The 20253-nt window shown below is 44.9% G+C and overlaps 1 protein-coding gene across 1 annotated transcript in view; it reads right to left on the bottom strand.

Moving 5' to 3' along the window:
* Positions 1-20253, bottom strand: part of LOC139381540 (sorting nexin-29-like) — a 156394-nt gene that overhangs the window by 103198 nt on the left and 32943 nt on the right. Inside the window, exon 14 of the mRNA XM_071125164.1 lies at positions 19787-19875. Within this exon, the coding sequence (XP_070981265.1) occupies positions 19787-19875 (89 nt within the window). The remainder of the gene's footprint in view (positions 1-19786; positions 19876-20253) is intronic.

Here is a 20253-nt window from a genome sequence, read left to right as displayed (position 1 = left end):
TACTAATTATCTTTGAAAGACAGGGTCCTGAAAAAGGGACGTTTCTTTTTTTGCTGAGTTTATCCGTGTGTGAGCAATAATTTGATCTGAAGTTATGCAGAAGGTTAGGATTATTTAAATAGCAGGTTAGGATATTTAGTTTACGTTAGGAAAATAGTTTAAAATATTCATTCTTTTGACATTCATTTGACAAGCTGTATCCCTTCTAACCATGACCCTCCTACAGAGACAGGGATTCTCCTCAGGCACTGTGTGGGACACCTGTACGGCACAGAGATGCCGAGGATATCAGGAGCATTGCTTTTGTGTAAGTGTCAAATATACATGGCCAGGATTGGAAGTCTGTCAATCTAATTGACAGAACTCCTGCGTGGGGGTAATACTTTTTATTCTAGTTTGTTGGTTTGAATGTAAAAAAAAATATTTGACTTGGCTTCTGGCACAACTACTACTTTTTTTGCTGAGTTTATGAACAAACAACCACTGGAGAACCAGGAAAAATCAGGAAGATAGCAGCGGGGAAATGCAGCTAGCTTACATAACTAACACCGCTGTGGTGGCTAATAGAAGGATACGGTCGATTCAAGAAGAACAACGTTTGAGAAATGGACAGACAAGTCTTTTTTTGTACTGCATGATTAGGACTAGCTCACTGTCTTGTTTGCCAGAAGGCAGTCAATTGTTTTAAACAAGCAAATGTAGAGCACCATTTCCAGTCACACCATGCCCACTTTGAAAATACATATCTGCCACAAAGCAACCCCAGAAACAACAAAATAGCACAAATCAAAGGACAGCTCAAAGAACAACAAATGATGGACAGTTCTAGCACTGTTGAAGAGAAAACAACAGAGGCAACATATGAGATTGCTTGGATACTCTCGAGAAACAATAAGGCCTACACAAGAAACAAGAAGGCCTACACGAGAAACAAGGAGGCCTACACGAGAAACAAGAAGGCCTACACGAGAAACAAGAAGGCCTACACGAGAAACAAGAAGGCCTACACGAGAAACAAGGAGGCCTACACGAGAAACAAGAAGGCCTACACGAGAAACAAGAAGGCCTACACGAGAAACAAGAAGGCCTACACGAGAAACAAGAAGGCCTACACGAGAAACAAGGAGGCCTACACGAGAAACAAGAAGGCCTACACGAGAAACAAGAAGGCCTACACAGACGCGGAGATTGTCAAATAATGTTTTTTTGGCCTCAGCTAAAATATTGTATGCTGATTACACAAAGAAGGAAGCTATTTTAAAGCAAATAAGGGACTGCAACAAGACACGACGAGGACATCGGTAAGCAACTGATGGTACGTTTTTTAAACTGTTTTAGTATTGCGCTTGATGAAAGCACTGATGTAATTTCCCAATTATGTGTTTGGGTCCTCTTCCCTCAAAACAAGTCGTTCAGAGAGGAACTTATGTTTACGGCCCCTTCAGGGACCAACACAAAGAGAGGATATTCTGAAAGCCCTTATGACATTTTTTTGCTGATAATAATATTGACTGGTCAAATCTGCCATCTGTATGCACTGACGGCACCTCAAACATGCGAGGGAAGGAGAAGGGACTCATAGGCCTGATGAGAAAGAGAGGATATTCCCAAATTTGTTATGTTTCATTGTATCATTCATCAGGAAGCACTTGTGGCTAAACTGAAAGACTGAGACTTACGGAATGTGATGCAGCAAGTTGCGCGATTGGTGAACATTATTATTGCGAGGGCACTGAATCACCCGTGTAATGATAACTGTTTAATCAGCTTCTTGATATGCCACATCTGTCCGGTTGATGGATTATCTTGGCAAAGGAGAAATGCTCACTAACATGGATGTAAACTAATTTGTGCACAACATTTGAGATTAATACTTTTGTGTATGGAACATTTCTGGGATTTGTTTATCTCAGCTCATGAAACATGGTAGCAACACTTTACATGTTGCGTTAATCATTTTGTTCAGTGTATATTAAGATCCTGTTTTCCAACAGCAGCCTTTCTGATTCAGAGGGGTTGGGTTAAATGCAGAAGACACATTTCAGTTGAATGCATTCAGTTGTACAACTGACTAGGGATCCCCCTTTCCCTTTCATATTTCCAGCCTCGTGTTGGCAGCCACACATTCACTATCCACTCAAGTTTGAGGAAGTGTTGTGCTGGTATCAACAGCTGGCCCAACAGGGTTTCATATTCAACCTAACACAAATACTAAAAGGAGCTTTCACAGGCACAGACTTCTCTTACTGCGAGGATGAAAGGAACGTTGCTTTTGCCACAGCTAAAAATCCAGGTATACTGTACCTAACTCATTCTGCTCCCTCTACTTTGTTCTCGCTCCCTCTTTATTCTTCTTTGTTCTCTCAATTCAAGGGGCTTTATTGGTGTGGGAAACATATGTTAACATTGCCAAAGCAAGTTAACTAGATAATATTTGTTTAACAGTAAACATTACTCACAAAAGTTCCAAAAGAATAAAGACGTTTCAAATGTCATATGTGCAAATTGTTAAAGTACAAAAGGGAAAATAAACAAACATAAATATGGGTTGTATTTACGATGGGGTTTGTTCTTCACCAGCTGACCTTTTCTTGTAGCAACAGGTCACAGATCTTGCTGCTGTGATGGCACACTGTGGTACTTTACCTAGTAGATATGAGAGTTTATCACAATTGGGTTTGTTTTTTAATTCTTTGAGTTTGTAATCTGAGGGAAATATGTGTCTCTAATATTGACATACATTTGGCAGGAGGTTAGGAAGTGCAGCTCAGTTTCCACCTCATTTTGTGGGCAGTGTGCACATAGCCCGTCTTCTCTTGAGAGCCAAGTCTGCCTACGGCCACCATTCTCAATAGCAAGGCTATGCTCACTATGTCTGTACATAGTCAAAGCTTTCCTTAATTTTGGGTCAGCCACTCTGGCACTGTGTACTCTCTGTTTAGGGCCAAATAGCATTCTTGTTTGTTCTGTTTTTTTGTTAATTCTTTCCAATGTGTCAAGTAATTATCTTATAGTTCTCTCATGATTTGGTGTTCTCTCTCTCTCTCCCTCTCCAGAGGCTGGTCACTCAAATCCAGCATGACTTTTAGGTCAAGAGGTCAGCCTAAAGACAAACAAATATATATAAAAATATTGACTCTCCCTACAACCACGATTACGTGAATTATTAATGCAGCCAATTTCAAAAGAAGGACAGGGATTTCATGGGCCAGTTTCTAGTGTTGAATATTTCAAATCAGAGATTTGATTTCTGTCCTATATCAAGTAATGTTTTGAACTTGAAGCCAAACTCACTTTTTCTCTGTGCCTGGCACGGTGTAAACATACAGTGGGGCAAAAAAGTATTTAGTCAGCCACCAATTGTGCAAGTTCTCCCACTTAAAAAGATGAGGCCTGTAATTTTCATCATAGGTACACTTCAACTATGACAGAAAAAATGAAAAGAAAAAAAATCCAGAAAATCACATTGTAGTATTTTTTATTAATTTATTTGCAAATTATGGTGGAAAATAAGTATTTGGTCAATAACAAAAGTTTCTTAATACTTTGTTATATACCCTTTGTTGGCAATGACAGAGGTCAAATGTTTTCTGTAAGTCTTCACAAGGTTTTCACACATTGTTGCTGGTATTTGGCCCATTCCTCCATGCAGATCTCCTCTAGAGCAGTGATGTTTTGGGGCTGTTGCTGGGCAACACGGACTTTCAACTCCCTCCAAAGATTTTCTATGGGGTTGAGATCTGGAGACTGGCTAGGCCACTCCAGGACCTTGAAATGCTTCTTACGAAGCCACTCCTTCGTTGCCCGTGCGGTGTGTTTGGGATCATTGTCATGCTGAAAGACCCAGCCACGTTTCATCTTCAATGCCCTTGCTGATGGAAGGAGGTTTTCACTCAAAATCTCACGATACATGGCCCCATTCATACTTTCCTTTACACGGATCAGTCGTCCTGGTCCCTTTGCAGAAAAACAGCCCCAAAGCATGATGTTTCCACCCCCATGCTTCACAGTAGGTATGGTGTTCTTTGGATGCAACTCAGCATTCTTTGTCCTCCAAACACAACGAGTTGAGTTTTTACCAAAAAGTGATATTTTGGTTTCATCTGACCATTGAACATTCTCCCAATCTTCTTCTGGATCATCCAAATGCTCTCTAGCAAACTTCAGACAGTCCTGGACATGTACTGGCTTAAGCAGGGGGACACGTCTGGCATTGCAGGATTTGAGTCCCTGGCGGCGTAGTGTGTTACTGATGGTAGGCTTTGTTACTTTGGTCCCAGCTCTCTGCAGGTCATTCACTGGGTCCCCCCGTGTGGTTCTGGGATTTTTGCTCACCGTTCTTTTGATCATTTTGACCCCACGGGGTGAGATCTTGCGTGGAGCCCCAGATCGAGGGAGATTATCAGTGGTCTTGTATGTCTTCCATTTCCTAATAATTGCTCCCACAGTTGATTTCTTCAAACCAAGCTGCTTACCTATTGCAGATTCAGTCTTCCCAGCCCGGTGCAGGTCTACAATTTTCTTTCTGGTGTCCTTTGACAGCTCTTTGGTCTTGGCCATAGTGGAGTTTGGAGTGTGACTGTTTGAGGTTGTGGACAGGTGTGTTTTATACTGATAACAAGTTCAAACAGGTGCCATTAATACAGGTAACGAGTGGAGGACAGAGGAGCCTCTTAAAGAAGTTAAAGGTCTGTGAGAGCCAGAAATCTTGTTTGTTTGTAGGTGACCAAATACTTATTTTCCACCATAATTTGCAAATAAATTCATTAAAAATCCTACAATGTGATTTTCTCATTTTGTCTGTCATAGTTGAAGTGTACCTATGATGAAAATTACAGGCCTCTCTCAACTTTTTAAGTGGGAGAACTTGCACAATTGGTGGCTGACTAAACTTTTTTGCCCCACTGTACATCTTTTTTTTAGTTGGTGAACACAGCGGGAGTCTGTGAGCGGAAGTCCACCGCTTAATTGAACATTTCACACCTCAGAACTCTTTCCAACTGAGATACAGTATCTTTATTATTTGGTTTCAGTTTTTAGTAGTTCTCTCATAATCCAAGTTAAAAAATACACCTGTTTCCAGATATTCTGCAAGGCCCTGAACATGGTGTGAAATACATGAACAGAATGATGAGAAATCTGTTCTAATCCAACCCTTCATGACTTATAAACCAAAGAGCTTGGCTCAATGCCCGACTATCAAACACACTCAATTAAAACTGATAACACCATAACAAAATGTCAGGTTTAAAAATTCATAAATATAACAAGAGCTATTTTACCAACAAATCACTGATTAATACATAGAAATATAGAACAGGCAGGCCATTTCTAGAGCCAGCAGATGTATCCTATATTAGGAGTGTAACATGTACAGCATGTTCCATATTATCAGATTATGAATCACATGATGAAGCACATGTTTAATCACAGCTGCACATTTCATTACACTCTCACAGATACACTAAATATACAAAAGTATGTGGACAACCCTTAAAATTAGTAGATTCGGCTATTTCAGCCAAACCAGTTGCTGACAGGCGTACAAAATTGAGTACACAACCATGCAATCTCCATAGACAAACATTGTCAGTAAAATGGCCCACACTGAAGAGCTCAGTGACTTTCAAAATGGCACTGTCATAGGATGCCACCTTTCCAACAAGGCAGTTCGACAAATCTCTGCCCTGCTAGAGCTCGCCCGGTCAACTGTAGGTGCTGTTATTTTGAAGTGGAAACGTCTAGGAGCAACAACGGCTCAGCTGTGAAGTGGTAGGCCACACAACCTCACAATACGGGACCGCAGAATGCAGAAGTGCGTACCGCGTAAAAATCATCTGTCCTCAGTTGCAACACTCACTACCGAGTTCCAAACTGCCTCTGTTCGTGGGAAGCTTCATGAAATGGGTTTCCTTGGCAGAGCAAGCCTAAGATCACCAATGCGCAATGCCAAGAGTCGGCTGGAGTGGTGTAAAGCTCTCCCCCATTGGACTCTGGAGCAGTGGAAATATGTTCTCTGAAGTTATGAATCACACTTCACCATCTGCCAGTCCAACGGACGAATCTGGGTTTGGCGGATGCTGGGAGAACGCTACCTGACCGAATGCATAGTGCCAACTGTAAAGGTTGGTGGAGGAGGAATAATGGTCTGGAGCTGTTTTTCATGGTTCGGGCTAGGCCCCTTAGTTCCATCTTAAATCTACAGCATACAATGACATTCTAGACAATTCTGTGTCTAACTTTGTGGCAACAGTTTGTGGAAGGCTCTTTCCTGTTTCAGCATGACAATGCCCCCGTACGCAAAACGATGTCCATACAGAAATGTTTTGTCGAGATCGGTGTAGAAAAACTTAACTGCCCTGCACAGAGCCCTGCGCTCAACCCCATCGAACACCTTTGGGATGAATTAGAACACCGACTGCGAGCCATGTCTAATCGGCCAACATCAGTGCCCGACCTCACTAATACTCGTGGCTGAATGGAAGCAAGTCCCCGCAGTAATGTTCCAACATCTAGTGGAAAGCCTTCCCAGAAGAGTGGAGGCTGTTGTAGCAGCAAAGGGGGACCAACTACATATTAATGCCCATGATTATGGATGAGATGTTTGATGAGCAGGTGTCTACATACTTTTGGTTATATACAGTGCCTTGCGAAAGTATTCGGCCCCCTTGAACTTTGCGACCTTTTGCCACATTTCAGGCTTCAAACAAAGATATAAAACTGTATTTTTTGTGAAGAATCAACAACAAGTGGGACACAATCATGAAATGGAACGACATTTATTGGATATTTCAAACTTTTTTAACAAATCAAAAACTGAAAAATTGGGCGTGCAAAATTATTCAGCCCCCTTAAGTTAATACTTTGTAGCGCCACCTTTTGCTGCGATTACAGCTGTAAGTCGCTTGGGGTATGTCTCTATCAGTTTTGCACATCGAGAGACTGACATTTTTTCCCATTCCTCCTTGCAAAACAGCTCGAGCTCAGTGAGGTTGGATGGAGAGCATTTGTGAACAGCAGTTGAACACACCATCCCCACTGTCAAACATGGTGGTGGCAGCATCATGGTTTGGGCCTGCTTTTCTTCAGCAGGGACAGGGAAGATGGTTAAAATTGATGGGAAGATGGATGGAGCCAAATACAGGACCATTCTGGAAGAAAACCTGATGGAGTCTGCAAAAGACCTGAGACTGGGACGGAGATTTGTCTTCCAACAAGACAATGATCCAAAACATAAAGCAAAATCTACAATGGAATGGTTAAAAAATAAACATATCCAGGTGTTAGAATGGCCAAGTCAAAGTCCAGACCTGAATCCAATCGAGAATCTGTGGAAAGAACTGAAAACTGCTGTTCACAAATGCTCTCCATCCAACCTCACTGAGCTCGAGCTGTTTTGCAAGGAGGAATGGGAAAAAATGTCAGTCTCTCGATGTGCAAAACTGATAGAGACATACCCCAAGCGACTTACAGCTGTAATCGCAGCAAAAGGTGGCGCTACAAAGTATTAACTTAAGGGGGCTGAATAATTTTGCACGCCCAATTTTTCAGTTTTTGATTTGTTAAAAAAGTTTGAAATATCCAATAAATGTCGTTCCACCTCATGATTGTGTCCCACTTGTTGTTGATTCTTCACAAAAAAATACAGTTTTATATCTTTATGTTTGAAGCCTGAAATGTGGCAAAAGGTCGCAAAGTTCAAGGGGGCCGAATACTTTCGCAAGGCACTGTATATGTAGTCATCTGTGGGGGAAAAGTATTTTTTACAATATAGTTCGACAACCTGTGTTGCATCATAGTCCAGTCAGTTACCAAAGGATCATCGGGGAACTCAACAGTGTTCGGTCAGAACAACAGAGGGGATGGACTACATGACCCACACCTCCCAACCCTGTCATTAACTTCTGACTCACACCAGAGAAGGGGAGAAAGGGAGAGCAAGGGAGAGGGGGAGAAAGGGTGTGTGTGTGTGAAAGAGTGAGGGCTCTCCGCTCAGGTTCAGTACATATTCCTTTCTGATCACATGAAAAGAAAGACTCAGTTATTTATGCTTAGGTGTCTTACAGTTATCACACAGCAAATTATTCTCCTAAGAGTAAGACTCTTTTTAGGAAGTATTTTTTTAAAGCAAAAAAAAAAAAAAGTACATAGAGATCTGCTGGGGGAGAAATTTATATTTTAAGTGACACTTTTCACAGCACTTCAAATAAGCCTTGAAGCAACTCTAAGCAATAGCCATCATCATAAGTGTCCACACTCCTTCCCTTTAAATCACTTTAGAAGTAGACTAAAGTGAATCCACAGGGAGGAGCAAGCAGCACGGTCTCTTCTTGATTTCATCATCACATATCTTTGATTCCCTGTGTGACAAGTATTGGACCAGTAGGGTGCCACGGCGAGCACCAATCGGCTTTGATTACTGTCTCCGCCCAGCTGAGTATAGCCTCTGACGTCTCTGACATCACTAAGCCCTACGACCTGGCGAGCTGCCCCAGAGTGCTTTGCAGTGGCACCGTGCAAGGGCCTCTGAAGTTGAATTTTGTCAATCATCATGGCTTTCTTGATGTCTATAGCATTCTCGCTGGTATGCAATCTGGTATGCAATCTGGTTTCCGCTCAAGTTATGGATGTGTCACATCAACCTTAAAGGTCCTCAATGATGTCCCCATTGCCCTTGTTTCTATGCAATGTTGTGCTGCTATTTTAACTTGGCCAAAGCTTTTGATATGGTAGACCATTCCATTCTTGTGGGCTGGCTAAGGAGTATCGGTGTCTCTGAGGGTTCTTTGGCCTGGTTTGCTAACTACCTCTCTAAGAGCACAGTGTGTAACGTCAGAGCATCTGCCGTCTCAGCCACTGCCGGTCACCAAGGGAGTACCCCAAGGCTCGATCCTAGGCCCCAAGCTCTTCTCAATTTACTCAACATAGCGTAGGCAGTAGGAAACTCTCTCATCCATTTATATGCAATGATACAGTCTTATACTCAGCTGGCCCCTCCCCGGATTTTTTGTTAAACGCTCTGCAACAAGCTTTCTCTACTCTAAACATTGTTTTGGAGGTGTTCAGAACAAAGGTCATGTGGTTTGGTAAGAAGAATGTCCCTCTCCCCACAGGTGTGATTACTAACGCTGAGGGTTTAGAGCTTGAGGTAGTCACCTCATACAAGTACATGGGAGTATGGCTAGATGGTTCACTGTCTTTCTCTCAGAACATTTCAATGCTGCAGGCTAAAGTTACATTTAGACTTGGTTTCCTCTACCGTAAATTGCTCCTCTTTCACCCCAGTTGCCAAACTAACCCTGCTTCAGATGACCATCCTTCCCATGCTAGATTACGGAGACATAATTTATAGATATTCTTAACAATTCGGCCATCAGATTTGCCACCAATGCTCCTTATAGGACACATCATTACACCCTATACTCCTCTGTAAACTGGTAATCTCTGAATACCCGTCGCAAGACCCACTGGTTGATGCTTATTTATTAAAACCTTCTTCGGCCTCACTCCCCCAAACTGAGATACCTACTGCAGCCCTCATCCTCCACATACAACACCCGTTCAGCCAGTCATATTCTGTTAAAGGTCCCCAAAGCACACACATCCTGGATCGCTCCTCTTTTCAGTTCGCTGCAGCTAGCGACTGGAAGGAGCTGCAAAAAACACTCACACTGGACAGCTTTATCTCCATCTCTTTATTCAAAGACTCAATCATGGACACTCTTACTGACAGATGTGGCTGCTTCACGTGATGTATTGTTGTCTCTCCCTTCTTGACTTTTGTGCTGTTGTCAGCACCCAATAATGTTTGTACCATGTTTTGTGCTGCTTCTATGTTGTGCTGTTGCCATGTGTTGCTACCATGTTGTAATTTTTTTATTTTTTATTTAACCAGGTAGGCTAGTTTAGAACAAGTTCTCATTTACAACTGCGACCTGGCCAAGATAAAGCATAGCAGTGTGAACAGACATCAACACAGAGTTACACATGGAGTAAACAATAAACAAGTCAATAACACAGTAGGAAAAAAAGAGTCTATATACAGTGCAAAAGGCATGAGGTGGTAGGCAATAAATAGCCCATAGGAGCGAATAATTACAATTTAGCAGATTAACACTGGAGTGATAAATGATCAGATGATCATGTGCAAGTAGAGATACTGGTGTGCAAAAGAACAGAAAAGTAAATAAATAAAAACAGTATGGGGATGAGGTAGGTAAATTGGGTGGGCTATTTACAGATGGACTATGTGCAGCTGCAGCGATCGGTTAGCTGCTCAGATAGCAGATGTTTAAAGTTGGTGAGGGAAATAAAAAAGTCTTAAACTTCAGCAATGTTTGCAATTCGTTCCAGTCACAGGCAGCAGAGAACTGGAAGGAAAGGCGGCCAAATGAGGTGTTGGCTTTAGGGATGATCAGTGAGATACACCTGCTGGAGCGCGTGCTACGGGTGGGTGTTGCCATCGTAACCAGTGAACTGAGATAAGGCAGAGCTTTACCTAGCATGGACTTGTAGCTGACCTGGAGCCAGTGGGTCAGGCGACGAATATGTAGCGAGGGCCAGCCGACTAGAGCATACAGGTCGCAGTGGTGGGTGGTATAAGGTGCTTTAGTAACAAAACGGATGGCACTGTGATAAACTGCATCCAGTTTGCTGAGTAGAGTATTGGAAGTTATTTGTAGATGACATCGCCGAAGTCGAGGATCGGTAGGGTAGTCAGTTTTACTAGGGTAAGTTGGGTGGCGTGAGTGGAGGAGGCTTTGTTGCGAAATAGAAAGCCGACCCTAGATTTGATTTTGGAGATGTTTGATATGAGTCTGGAAGGAGAGTTTACAGTCTAGCCAGACACCTAGGTACTTACAGATGTCCACATATTCTAGGTCGGAACCATCCAGGGTGGTGATGCTAGTCGGGCGTGCGGGTGCAGGCAGCGAACGGTTGAAAAGCATGCATTTGGTTTTACTAGCGTTTAAGAGCAGTTGCAGGCCACGGAAGGAGTGTTGTATGGCATTGAAGCTTGTTTGGAGGTTAGATAGCACAGTGTCCAAGGAAGGGCCAGAAGTATACAGAATGGTGTCGTCTGCGTAGTGGTGGATCAGGGAATCGCCCGCAGCAAGAGCAACATCATTGATATATACAGAGAAAAGAGTCGGCCCGAGAATTGAACCCTGTGGTACCCCAATAGAGACTGCCAGAGGACCGGACAACATGCCCTCCGATTTGACACACTGAACTCTGTCTGCAAAGTAGTTGGTGAACCAGGCAAGGCAGTCATTAGAAAAACCGAGGCTACTGAGTCTGCCGATAAGAATATGGTGATTGACGGAGTCGAAAGCCTTGGCCAGTTCGATGAAGACGGCTGCACAGTATTGTCCTTTATCGATGGCGGTTATGATATCGTTTAGTACCTTGAGCGTGGCTGAGGTGCACCCGTGACCGGCTCGGAAACCGGATTGCACAGCGGAGAAGGTACGGTGGGATTCGAGATGGTCAGTGATCTGTTTGTTAACTTGGCTTTCGAAGACCTTAGATAGGCAGGGCAGGATGGATATAGGTCTGTAACAGTTTGGGTCCAGGGTGTCTCCCCCTTTGAAGAGGGGGATGAACGCGGCAGCTTTCCAATCCTTGGGGATCTCAGACGATACGAAAGAGAGGTTGAACAGGCTGGTAATAGGGATTGCGACAACGGCGGCAGATAGTTTCAGAAATAGAGGGTCCAGATTGTCAAGCCCAGTTGATTTGTATGGGTCCAGGTTTTGCAGCTCTTTCAGAACATCTGCTATCTGGATTTGGGTAAAGGAGAGGCTGGGGAGACTTGGGCGAGTAGCTGCGAGTGGGGGGGGGGGGGGCTATTGGCCAAGGTTGGAGTAGCCAGGAGGAAGGCATGGCCAGCCATTGAGAAATGCTTGTTGAAGTTTTCGATTATCATGGATTTATCGGTGGGGACCGTGTTACCTAGCCTCAGTGCAGTGGGCAGCTGGGAGGAGGTGCTCTTGTTCTCCATGGACTTTAGTGTCCCAGAACTTTTTGGCGTTAGAGCTACAGGATGCAAATTTCTACTTGAAAAAGCTGGCCTTTGCTTTCCTGACTGACTGCGTGTATTGGTTCCTGACTTCCCTGAACAGTTGAATATCGCGGGGACTATTCGATGCTATTGCAGTTCACCACAGGATGTTTTTGTGCTGGTCGAGGGCAGTCAGGTCTGGAGTGAACCAAGGGCTATATCTGTTCTTAGTTCTGCATTTTTTGAACAGAGCATGCTTATCTAAGATGGTGAGGAAGTTACTTTTAAAGAATGACCAGGCATCCTCAACTGACGGGATGAGGTCAATATCCTTCCAGGATACCCGGGCCAGGTCGATTAGAAAGGCCTGCTCGCTGAAGTGTTTTAGGGAGCATTTGACAGTGATGAGGGGTGGTCGTTTGACCGCGGACCCATTACAGACGCAGGAAATGAGGCAGTGATCACTGAGATACTGGTTGAAGACAGCAGAGGTGTATTTAGAGGGCAGGTTGGTCAGGATGATATCTATGAGAGTGCCCGTGTTTACGGATTTAGGGTTGTACCTGGTAGGTTCCTTGATCATTTGTGTGAGATTGAGGGCATCTAGCTTAGATTGTAGGACGGCCGTGATGTTAAGCATATCCCAGTTCATGTCACCTAACAGTACAAACTCTGAAGATAAATGGGGGGGGGCAATCAATTCACATATGGTGTCCAGGGCACAGCTGGGGGCTGAGGGGGGTTTATAACAAGCGGCAACAGACACTTATTTCTGGAAAGGTGGATTTTTAAAAGTAGAGGCTCAAACTGTTTGGGCACAGACCTGAATAGCATGACAGAACTCTGCAGGCTGTCTCTGCAGTAGATTGCAACTCCACCCCCTTTGACAGTTCTATTTTGGTGGAAAATGTTGTAGTTGGGGATGGAAATATCAGCATTTTTTGTAGCCTTCCTAAGCCAGGATTCAGAAACGGCTAGGACATTAGGATTGGCGGAGCGTGCTAAAGCAGTGAATAAAACAAATTTAGGGAGGAGGCTTCTGATGTTGACATGCATGAAACCAAGGCTTTTACGGTTACAGAAGTCAACAAATGATAGCGCCTGGGGAATAGGAGTGGAACTGGGGGCTACAGGGCCTGGTTTAACCTCTACATCACCAGAGGAACAGAGGAGGAGTAGAATAAGGGTATGGCTAAAGGCTATAAGAACTGGTTGTCTAGTGCGTTGGGGACAGAGATTAAAAGGAGCAGATTTCTGAATGTGGTAGAAAAGATTCAGGGCGTAATGTACAGACAATGGTATGGTTGGATGTGAATACAGTGGAGCTGTGTAGCCGAGTGATCATAGGGTCAAAAGAGCAGCAATAGGTGAATAGTGTTTCGCCCTCCTCTCCTCTGCAGTATCAATAGGAGCTGTGTGTTTTATCAGTCTGGGCAGTCATGCAGTAAATTACTGACTACCCTTTTAATACACTAGACTGGAGCCAGATGTAATCCCTTCATGTGGGTTTCCCTGCAGAAGCCTGAATCCCTCCTCTCACCCTCCATCATCTCCCCCCTCAGCCATCCCCTGACCCTCCATCATCTCCCCCCTCAGCCATCCCCTGACCCTCCATCATCTCCCCTCAGCCATCCCTTGACCCTCCATCATCTCCCCTCAGCCATCCCTTGACCCTCCATCATCTCCCCTCAGCCATCCCCTGACCCTCCATCATCTCTCCCCTCAGCCATCCCCTGACCCTCCATCATCTCTCCCCTCAGCCATCCCCTGACCCTCCATCATCTCTCCCCTCAGCCATCCCCTGACCCTCCATCATCTCTCCCCTCAGCCATCCCCTGACCCTCCATCATCTCTCCCCTCAGCCATCCCTTGACCCTCCATCATCTCTCCCCTCAGCCATCCCTTGACCCTCCATCATCTCTCCCCTCAGCCATCCCTTGGACTTCCATCATCTCATCCCCTCTGCCATCCCCTGACCCTCCATCTCCCCTCAGCCATCCCCTGACCCTCCATCATCTCCCCTCAGCCATCCCCTGACCCTCCATCTCCCCTCAGCCATCCCCTGACCCTCCATCTCCCCTCAGCCATCCCCTGACCCTCCATCATCTCCCCTCAGCCATCCCCTGACCCTCCATCATCTCCCCTCAGCCATCCCTTGACCCTCCATCATCTCCCCTCAGCCATCCCTTGACCCTCCATCATCTCTCCCCTCAGCTATCCCTTAACCCTCCATCATCTCTCCCCTCAGCCATCCCTTGACCCTCCATCATCTCTCCCCTCAGCCATGCCTTGACCTTCCATCATCTCATCCCCTCTGCCATCCCCTGACCCTCCATCTCCCCTCAGCCATCCCCTGACCCTCCATCATCTCTCCCCTCAGCCATCCCCTGACCCTCCATCATCTCTCCCCTCAGCCATCCCCTGACCTTCCATCATCTCCCCTCAGCCATCCCTTGACCCTCCATCATCTCCCCTCAGCCATCCCTTGACCCTCCATCTCTCCCCTCAGCCATCCCTTGACCCTCCATCATCTCTCCCCTCAGCCATCCCTTGACCTTCCATCATCTCATCCCCTCTGCCATCCCCTGACCCTCCATCTCCCCTCAGCCATCCCCTGACCTTCCATCATGTCCCCCCTCAGCCATCCCTTCTGCCCCCTCACCTTTACTGAAGCCCTTTATGAGATTGGTCAGGTGGGGTGGTGCAGTACATTATGAGGCAGATGTGATCGTTGATTAGGTGATGAGACCTGCTGCTCCGCCCCCTTCTTGCTGACCATCTGGGCTCATCAGTCTTTCACACCCCTTCACCCAGGTAACACACACCAGCTGGTTAAAAAAGGAAAAGAGCCTCTCACACCCCAATGCTTAGACACCCCACAAAACGCTCAGACACCCCCCCAAACGACCCCCCCCCAACTTTCACAGACACACACACCCCAACGTTCACAGACACACCCCAACGTTCACACCTTCTGGTTTAATAAACCAGCCTCAACTCTCTTCTCGCAACTACCAAATACAAAAACTATCTGTTTGATGAAGACCTATCCAAGCAAAATAGACAACCAGATACACACCTACTCATAAAACACACACACACACACACTCCACACCACTGGCTCCACGGCTGTGGCACAAACCCCAGTCTCACCTACACACACACCTTCTGTTTAATAAACACTCGTCCCATCCCAACCTCCAGGAGCTGACATTAGTAACCATAAACACCATTACACATACGTGGGCGCACACAAACACCACAACGGCTGCTGCTGACCCTACGGCTCTGAGGAAGGACTGATAAATACGTCAGTGTGTGTGTGTAATGAATTAGTAACATGGTGTTATTAAAATTTCTCTGGCAGCCTGAGTCGCATAGGTGGAAAATGCTGCTGGTCGCTTCACTCATTAGGTAGCATGTCTGTGTCTGTCAAATGAGGAGGAGAAGTGACGACTCCACTATGTGTTGATTCGTTTTTTAATCACCGCCGTATTAAAGTGTATGAAGTGAGACGCTTTAATAGACTCATTTAGCAGGGGTCAGAGAGAGCCTGAATCAAATTCAGGAGAAAAGGAGGAAATATGAATTTAATAGACTCATTTAGCAGGGGTCAGAGAGAGCCTGAATCAAATTTAGGAGAAAAGGAGGAAATATGAATTTCAGATGAATGTGCTAAATGTAAACAGGAAGGAAGAAAATAATCAAAAAGATTAAATGAAGGAGCTTGAATCCTGATCTACGGCCAGAGAAAGTTGACCCCCATTTACCATGCCTTTGTGACCACTGTTTCACGGTTTATTAGTACTGGATTTTGCTTACTTGATTGCATTTGGTACTTGAAAGTTTGGGGAATCACTGCAAAAATGTTGCATCTCTCAAGTCTACAGGGAGCGAAGCTAAACATTCTGTATAGAAATACAGTGTGTGTATTCATATTTATTGCAAACTCAGAAATTGAAGTATATCACAAGAGAATATACACCGTACTAATAATACCATACGCTGACTCATCCCATAACCATACATAATGATATACATGGGAACAGTTTGCTGTACTTTCCCATCACACCACATTCAGTCAGTCACACAGCAATAACAGACACCGTAACACACACACCCCCCCAATCTGTGACAACAGCTGGGGACAATCCAAACAAACGTGGATAGACGAGACGTCAGGAGGAGGGAAGAGAAAACAGCGTTGGAGTTTATCCAGAGCGGAAAGCTGTTTCAGAGGGGTTGTTAGTAGCCTGTCTCTGCCTGAGCTGCGTTCAGAAGATCACATCTGTATTGAGCAGTATCATTAGAGGAGTTTCAAAAGGCTGTGCGATGATCAGGCAAACAGCGCTGACAGGACATGATGAAACAAAGCATGCATTGTAGCGCTTGTGTATCAATTCAGTGTTTCCCCTGTCGTCTCTTTCAGCTGCAACTCAACACCAAAGCCTGATGGAGTATGGCACATCATTAGCAATAGGGACTGAAGGGATGCAGGTGGAAATCATTTAGACTCAGATGTAAAAGGGATTTAGTATGCCTGTCTTCTACACTTTAGACAGACAGAGACAGATGCACAAAGAGAGGGAGAAGAACAGGCGAAAGAGAACAAGGGAAAAGCAAATTGGGATATTTACATCAAGAGCGTCACTATGTACACTGTGTGGCCTGACTCCACTGGGGACCATGAAAGGCTGAGGAGGATTGTGGGTAATTCACAAGGCGGCGGATGTGCCGAGGCCCTTAATTAGTGTGGAAACTCTTGTCAGGATTCTACAGCCTTCCGGAAATCCATTCATTATTCCACGTTGTCAGTGTCCCAGAGCATTGCTCTGTGTGTCACCGTAGACAAAAACATCCATGTTGGAGATTTGACGACTGACTGCTAGAGTCATTGCTGAGACCTGAGAGATGAGATGCAACGTGTCTGGGATGTTTTTCTAACCCTTGTGTGCATGTTTCCTCTTAAGTAGTGCCAGAAGCCAAGTCAAATAAAAAACATTACATTCAAACCAATAAACTAGAATAAAAAGTATTACCCCCACGCAGGAGTTCTGTCAATTAGATTGACAGACTTCCAATCCTGGCCATGTATATTTGACACTTACACAAAAGCAATGCTCCTGATATCCTCGGCTTCTCTGTGCCTTAAAGGTGTCCCACACAGTGCCTGATGAGAATTCCTGTCTCTGTAGGAGGGTCATGGCTAGAAGGGATAAAGCTTGTCAAATGAATGTCAAAAGTATAAATATTTTAAACTCTTTTCCTAACGTAAAATACATTTCCTAACCTGCTATTTAAATAATCCTAACCTGCTGCATACATTCAAATCAAATCAAATGTTATTGCTCACACACGGATAAAAAGCAAAAAAAGAAACGTCCCTTTTTCAGGACCCTGTCTTTCAAAGATAATTAGTAAAAATCCAAATAACTTTACAGATCTTCATTGTAAAGGGTTTAAACACTGTTTTCCATGCTTGTTCAATGAACCATAAACAATTCATGAACATGTACCTGTGGAACGGTCTTTAAGACACTAACAGCATACAGACGGTAGGCAATTAAGACACTAAGAGGCCTTTCTACTGACTCTGAAAAACACCAAAAGAAAGATGCCCAGGGTCCCTTGCTCATCTGCGTGAACGTGCTTTAGGCATGCTGCAAGGAGGCATGAGGACTGCAGATGTGGCCAAGGCAATAAATTGCAATGTCCGTACTGTGAGACGCCTAAGATAGAGCTACAGAGAGACAGGACGGGGCAATACATTTTCGTACTGTGAGATGCCTAAGACAGCACTACAGGGAGACAGGACGGACAGCCGATCGTCCTCGCAGTGGCAGACCACGTGTAACACCTGCACAGGATCGGTAGATCCGAACATCACACCTGCGGGACAGGTACAGGATGGAAACAACTGCCCGAGATACACCAGGAACGCACAATCCCGCCATCAGTGCTCAGACTGTCCGCAATATGCTGAGAGAGGCTGGACTGAGGGCTTGTAGGCCTGTTGTAAGGCAGGCCTTAAATGACTTATGGTCGGCCACGGAGAACACGAGCCCACAGTCCTTGGGAGCGGGCCGCGTCGGTGGCACTGTGTTATCCTCAAAACGGGCGAAGGTGTTTAGCTTGTCTGGGAGCAAGACGGTGTCCACGACATGGCTGGATTTCCCTTTGTAATCTATGATCGTCTGTAGACCCTGCCACAAACGTCTCATTTCTGAACCGTTGAATTGCGATTCCACTTGGTCTCTGTACTGACGTTTTGCCTGTTTGATTGCCTTACGGAGGGAATAACTACACTGCTTGTATTCAACCATATTCCCAGTCACTTTGCTATGGTTCAATGCGTTGGTTAGCGCTTTCAGTTTTGCGAAAGCTGCCATCTAGCCAAGGGAGGAGTAAAATGGAGTCGTGATCTGATTTGGGAGGGCGGGGGAGGTCCTTGTAGGCGTCTTGAAAAGGCGAGTAGCAGTTATCGAATGGTTTTCCTAATTGAGTACTACAGTCAATGTGTTGATAAAACTTTGGTTGTTTTTTCCTCTAATTTGCTTTGTTAAAATACCCAGCTACAATAAATGTCGCCTCAGGATATGTGGATCCCAGTTTGCATGAAGTCCAAAGTAGTTCCTTGAGGGCCGTCATGGTATCGGCATGAGGGGGAATTTTCACGGCTGTGACTAACAGGAGAATTCTCTTGGAAGGTAACATGGTCAGCATTTGATTGAAGCGTTCTAGGTCGGGTAAATAAAATAATTTCTGTATGTTATCACAATTACACCATGAGCAGTTAATCATGAAACATACATCCCCACCTTTCTTCCCGGTGAGTTCTTTATTTCTGTCTGCGCGATGAACTGAGAACCCAGCTAGCTGTATGGATTGGGACAGTATATCCTGAGAGCCATGATTCCATGAAACAGAGTATGGTACAGTCCTTGATGTCTCTCTGGAAGGAGATCCTCACCCTGAGCTCGTCTACTTTATTGTCCAGAGACTGAACATTAGGGAGTAATATACTCGGAAGCGGTGGATGGCCTGCCTCCTGAGTCGGACTAGAAGTCCACTCCGAATACTTATTTTCTGCCGGTGGTGTCTTGGAACAGCCTCTGGGATAAGTTAAATTGCCCTGGTGTGTACGAACAAAGGTTCTAATTCGGGAAAGTCGTATTCCTGTTCGTAATGCTGGTGAGTTACCGCCGCTCTGATATCCAAAAGTTATTTCCGGCTGCATATAATAATGTAAGAAATATAACACAAAAATAAAAATGCAACATTGCTTAGGCGCTAGAAGCAGAGCTGCCATGTCTGACGGCGTCATCTTGCTGTGAAAAGTCAAATCTGACAAAAGCTGTATCCCATCTAGTCAAAACCCTGTCGGAGGGAGATAGTGTGCACAGAAACCGAGATCAGTACTGATAAGCACAGTCTCTACCCCCAAAATGTCATTAGGCATTCTGTCTCCCTAAATTGCCATGTCCATTCCGTTTGCCTTTGATATTACAGTCTTATATCTGTACCCTTTGCACAGCGTGGATATATCCCCAAGCAACAGGAGAGAAAGCCACTTTAATCCAAATTCCCCAAAATTACTAAGTAACGAAGGGGGGGGGGACTAATTATGTTTCATAAAGGCATGTCTCAAACCAGGCTTATTATTCACTTACTACATCCTTAAGTGGTGGCTCAACACTGACCTTGTCATCCATAAGAGAATACATTTTTCCTGCCCTGTTTAAATACGGAGCATTGTGCGAGAGTGCGTGCGTGGTGTCTTACCGGTGTCATTGCCCTGGCTCCCCTCTCTCTTCAGCATCTGAACAGCCCCCACGTATTTCTTCAGCTGGACCTTGAGGACCTCGTTCTCTCTGCAGACACAGACAAACACATAATCAAGGCCCAGAGAGAGAGAAAGCGCATCAGACTGGACCAGTAAGTGTGTAAACCTCAAGGCTTACAGCCTTCTAAACCCCAACTCTGAAGCAGGATTATACATGCAGCCCTACAGGTTTCATGTGATTGTTTACTGTCACTACAGACTCTATGCATGAAGGAGGCGCAAGCGTGTGTATGCTCAGAAGAAGTGTGTGTAGCGGTACGTGTGTTTACAAGGCCTCTTACAAGGACACTTACTGTTGGTTTTGGGGGGAAATCAGAATATAAGAGAATTACAGTGCTGTTAACAACAACAACCCCTGCCCTTCCTTGCCCGCTCTCGTTGTACCCTGCTTATCGCCTCCCATTCC

This window comes from Oncorhynchus clarkii, chromosome 23 (genome assembly GCF_045791955.1).
Source record: "Oncorhynchus clarkii lewisi isolate Uvic-CL-2024 chromosome 23, UVic_Ocla_1.0, whole genome shotgun sequence".
NCBI lineage: Eukaryota > Metazoa > Chordata > Actinopteri > Salmoniformes > Salmonidae > Oncorhynchus > Oncorhynchus clarkii.
The sequence above is the reverse complement of the archived record's forward strand: the minus strand, read 5'-3'. Positions and strand labels throughout refer to the sequence as shown.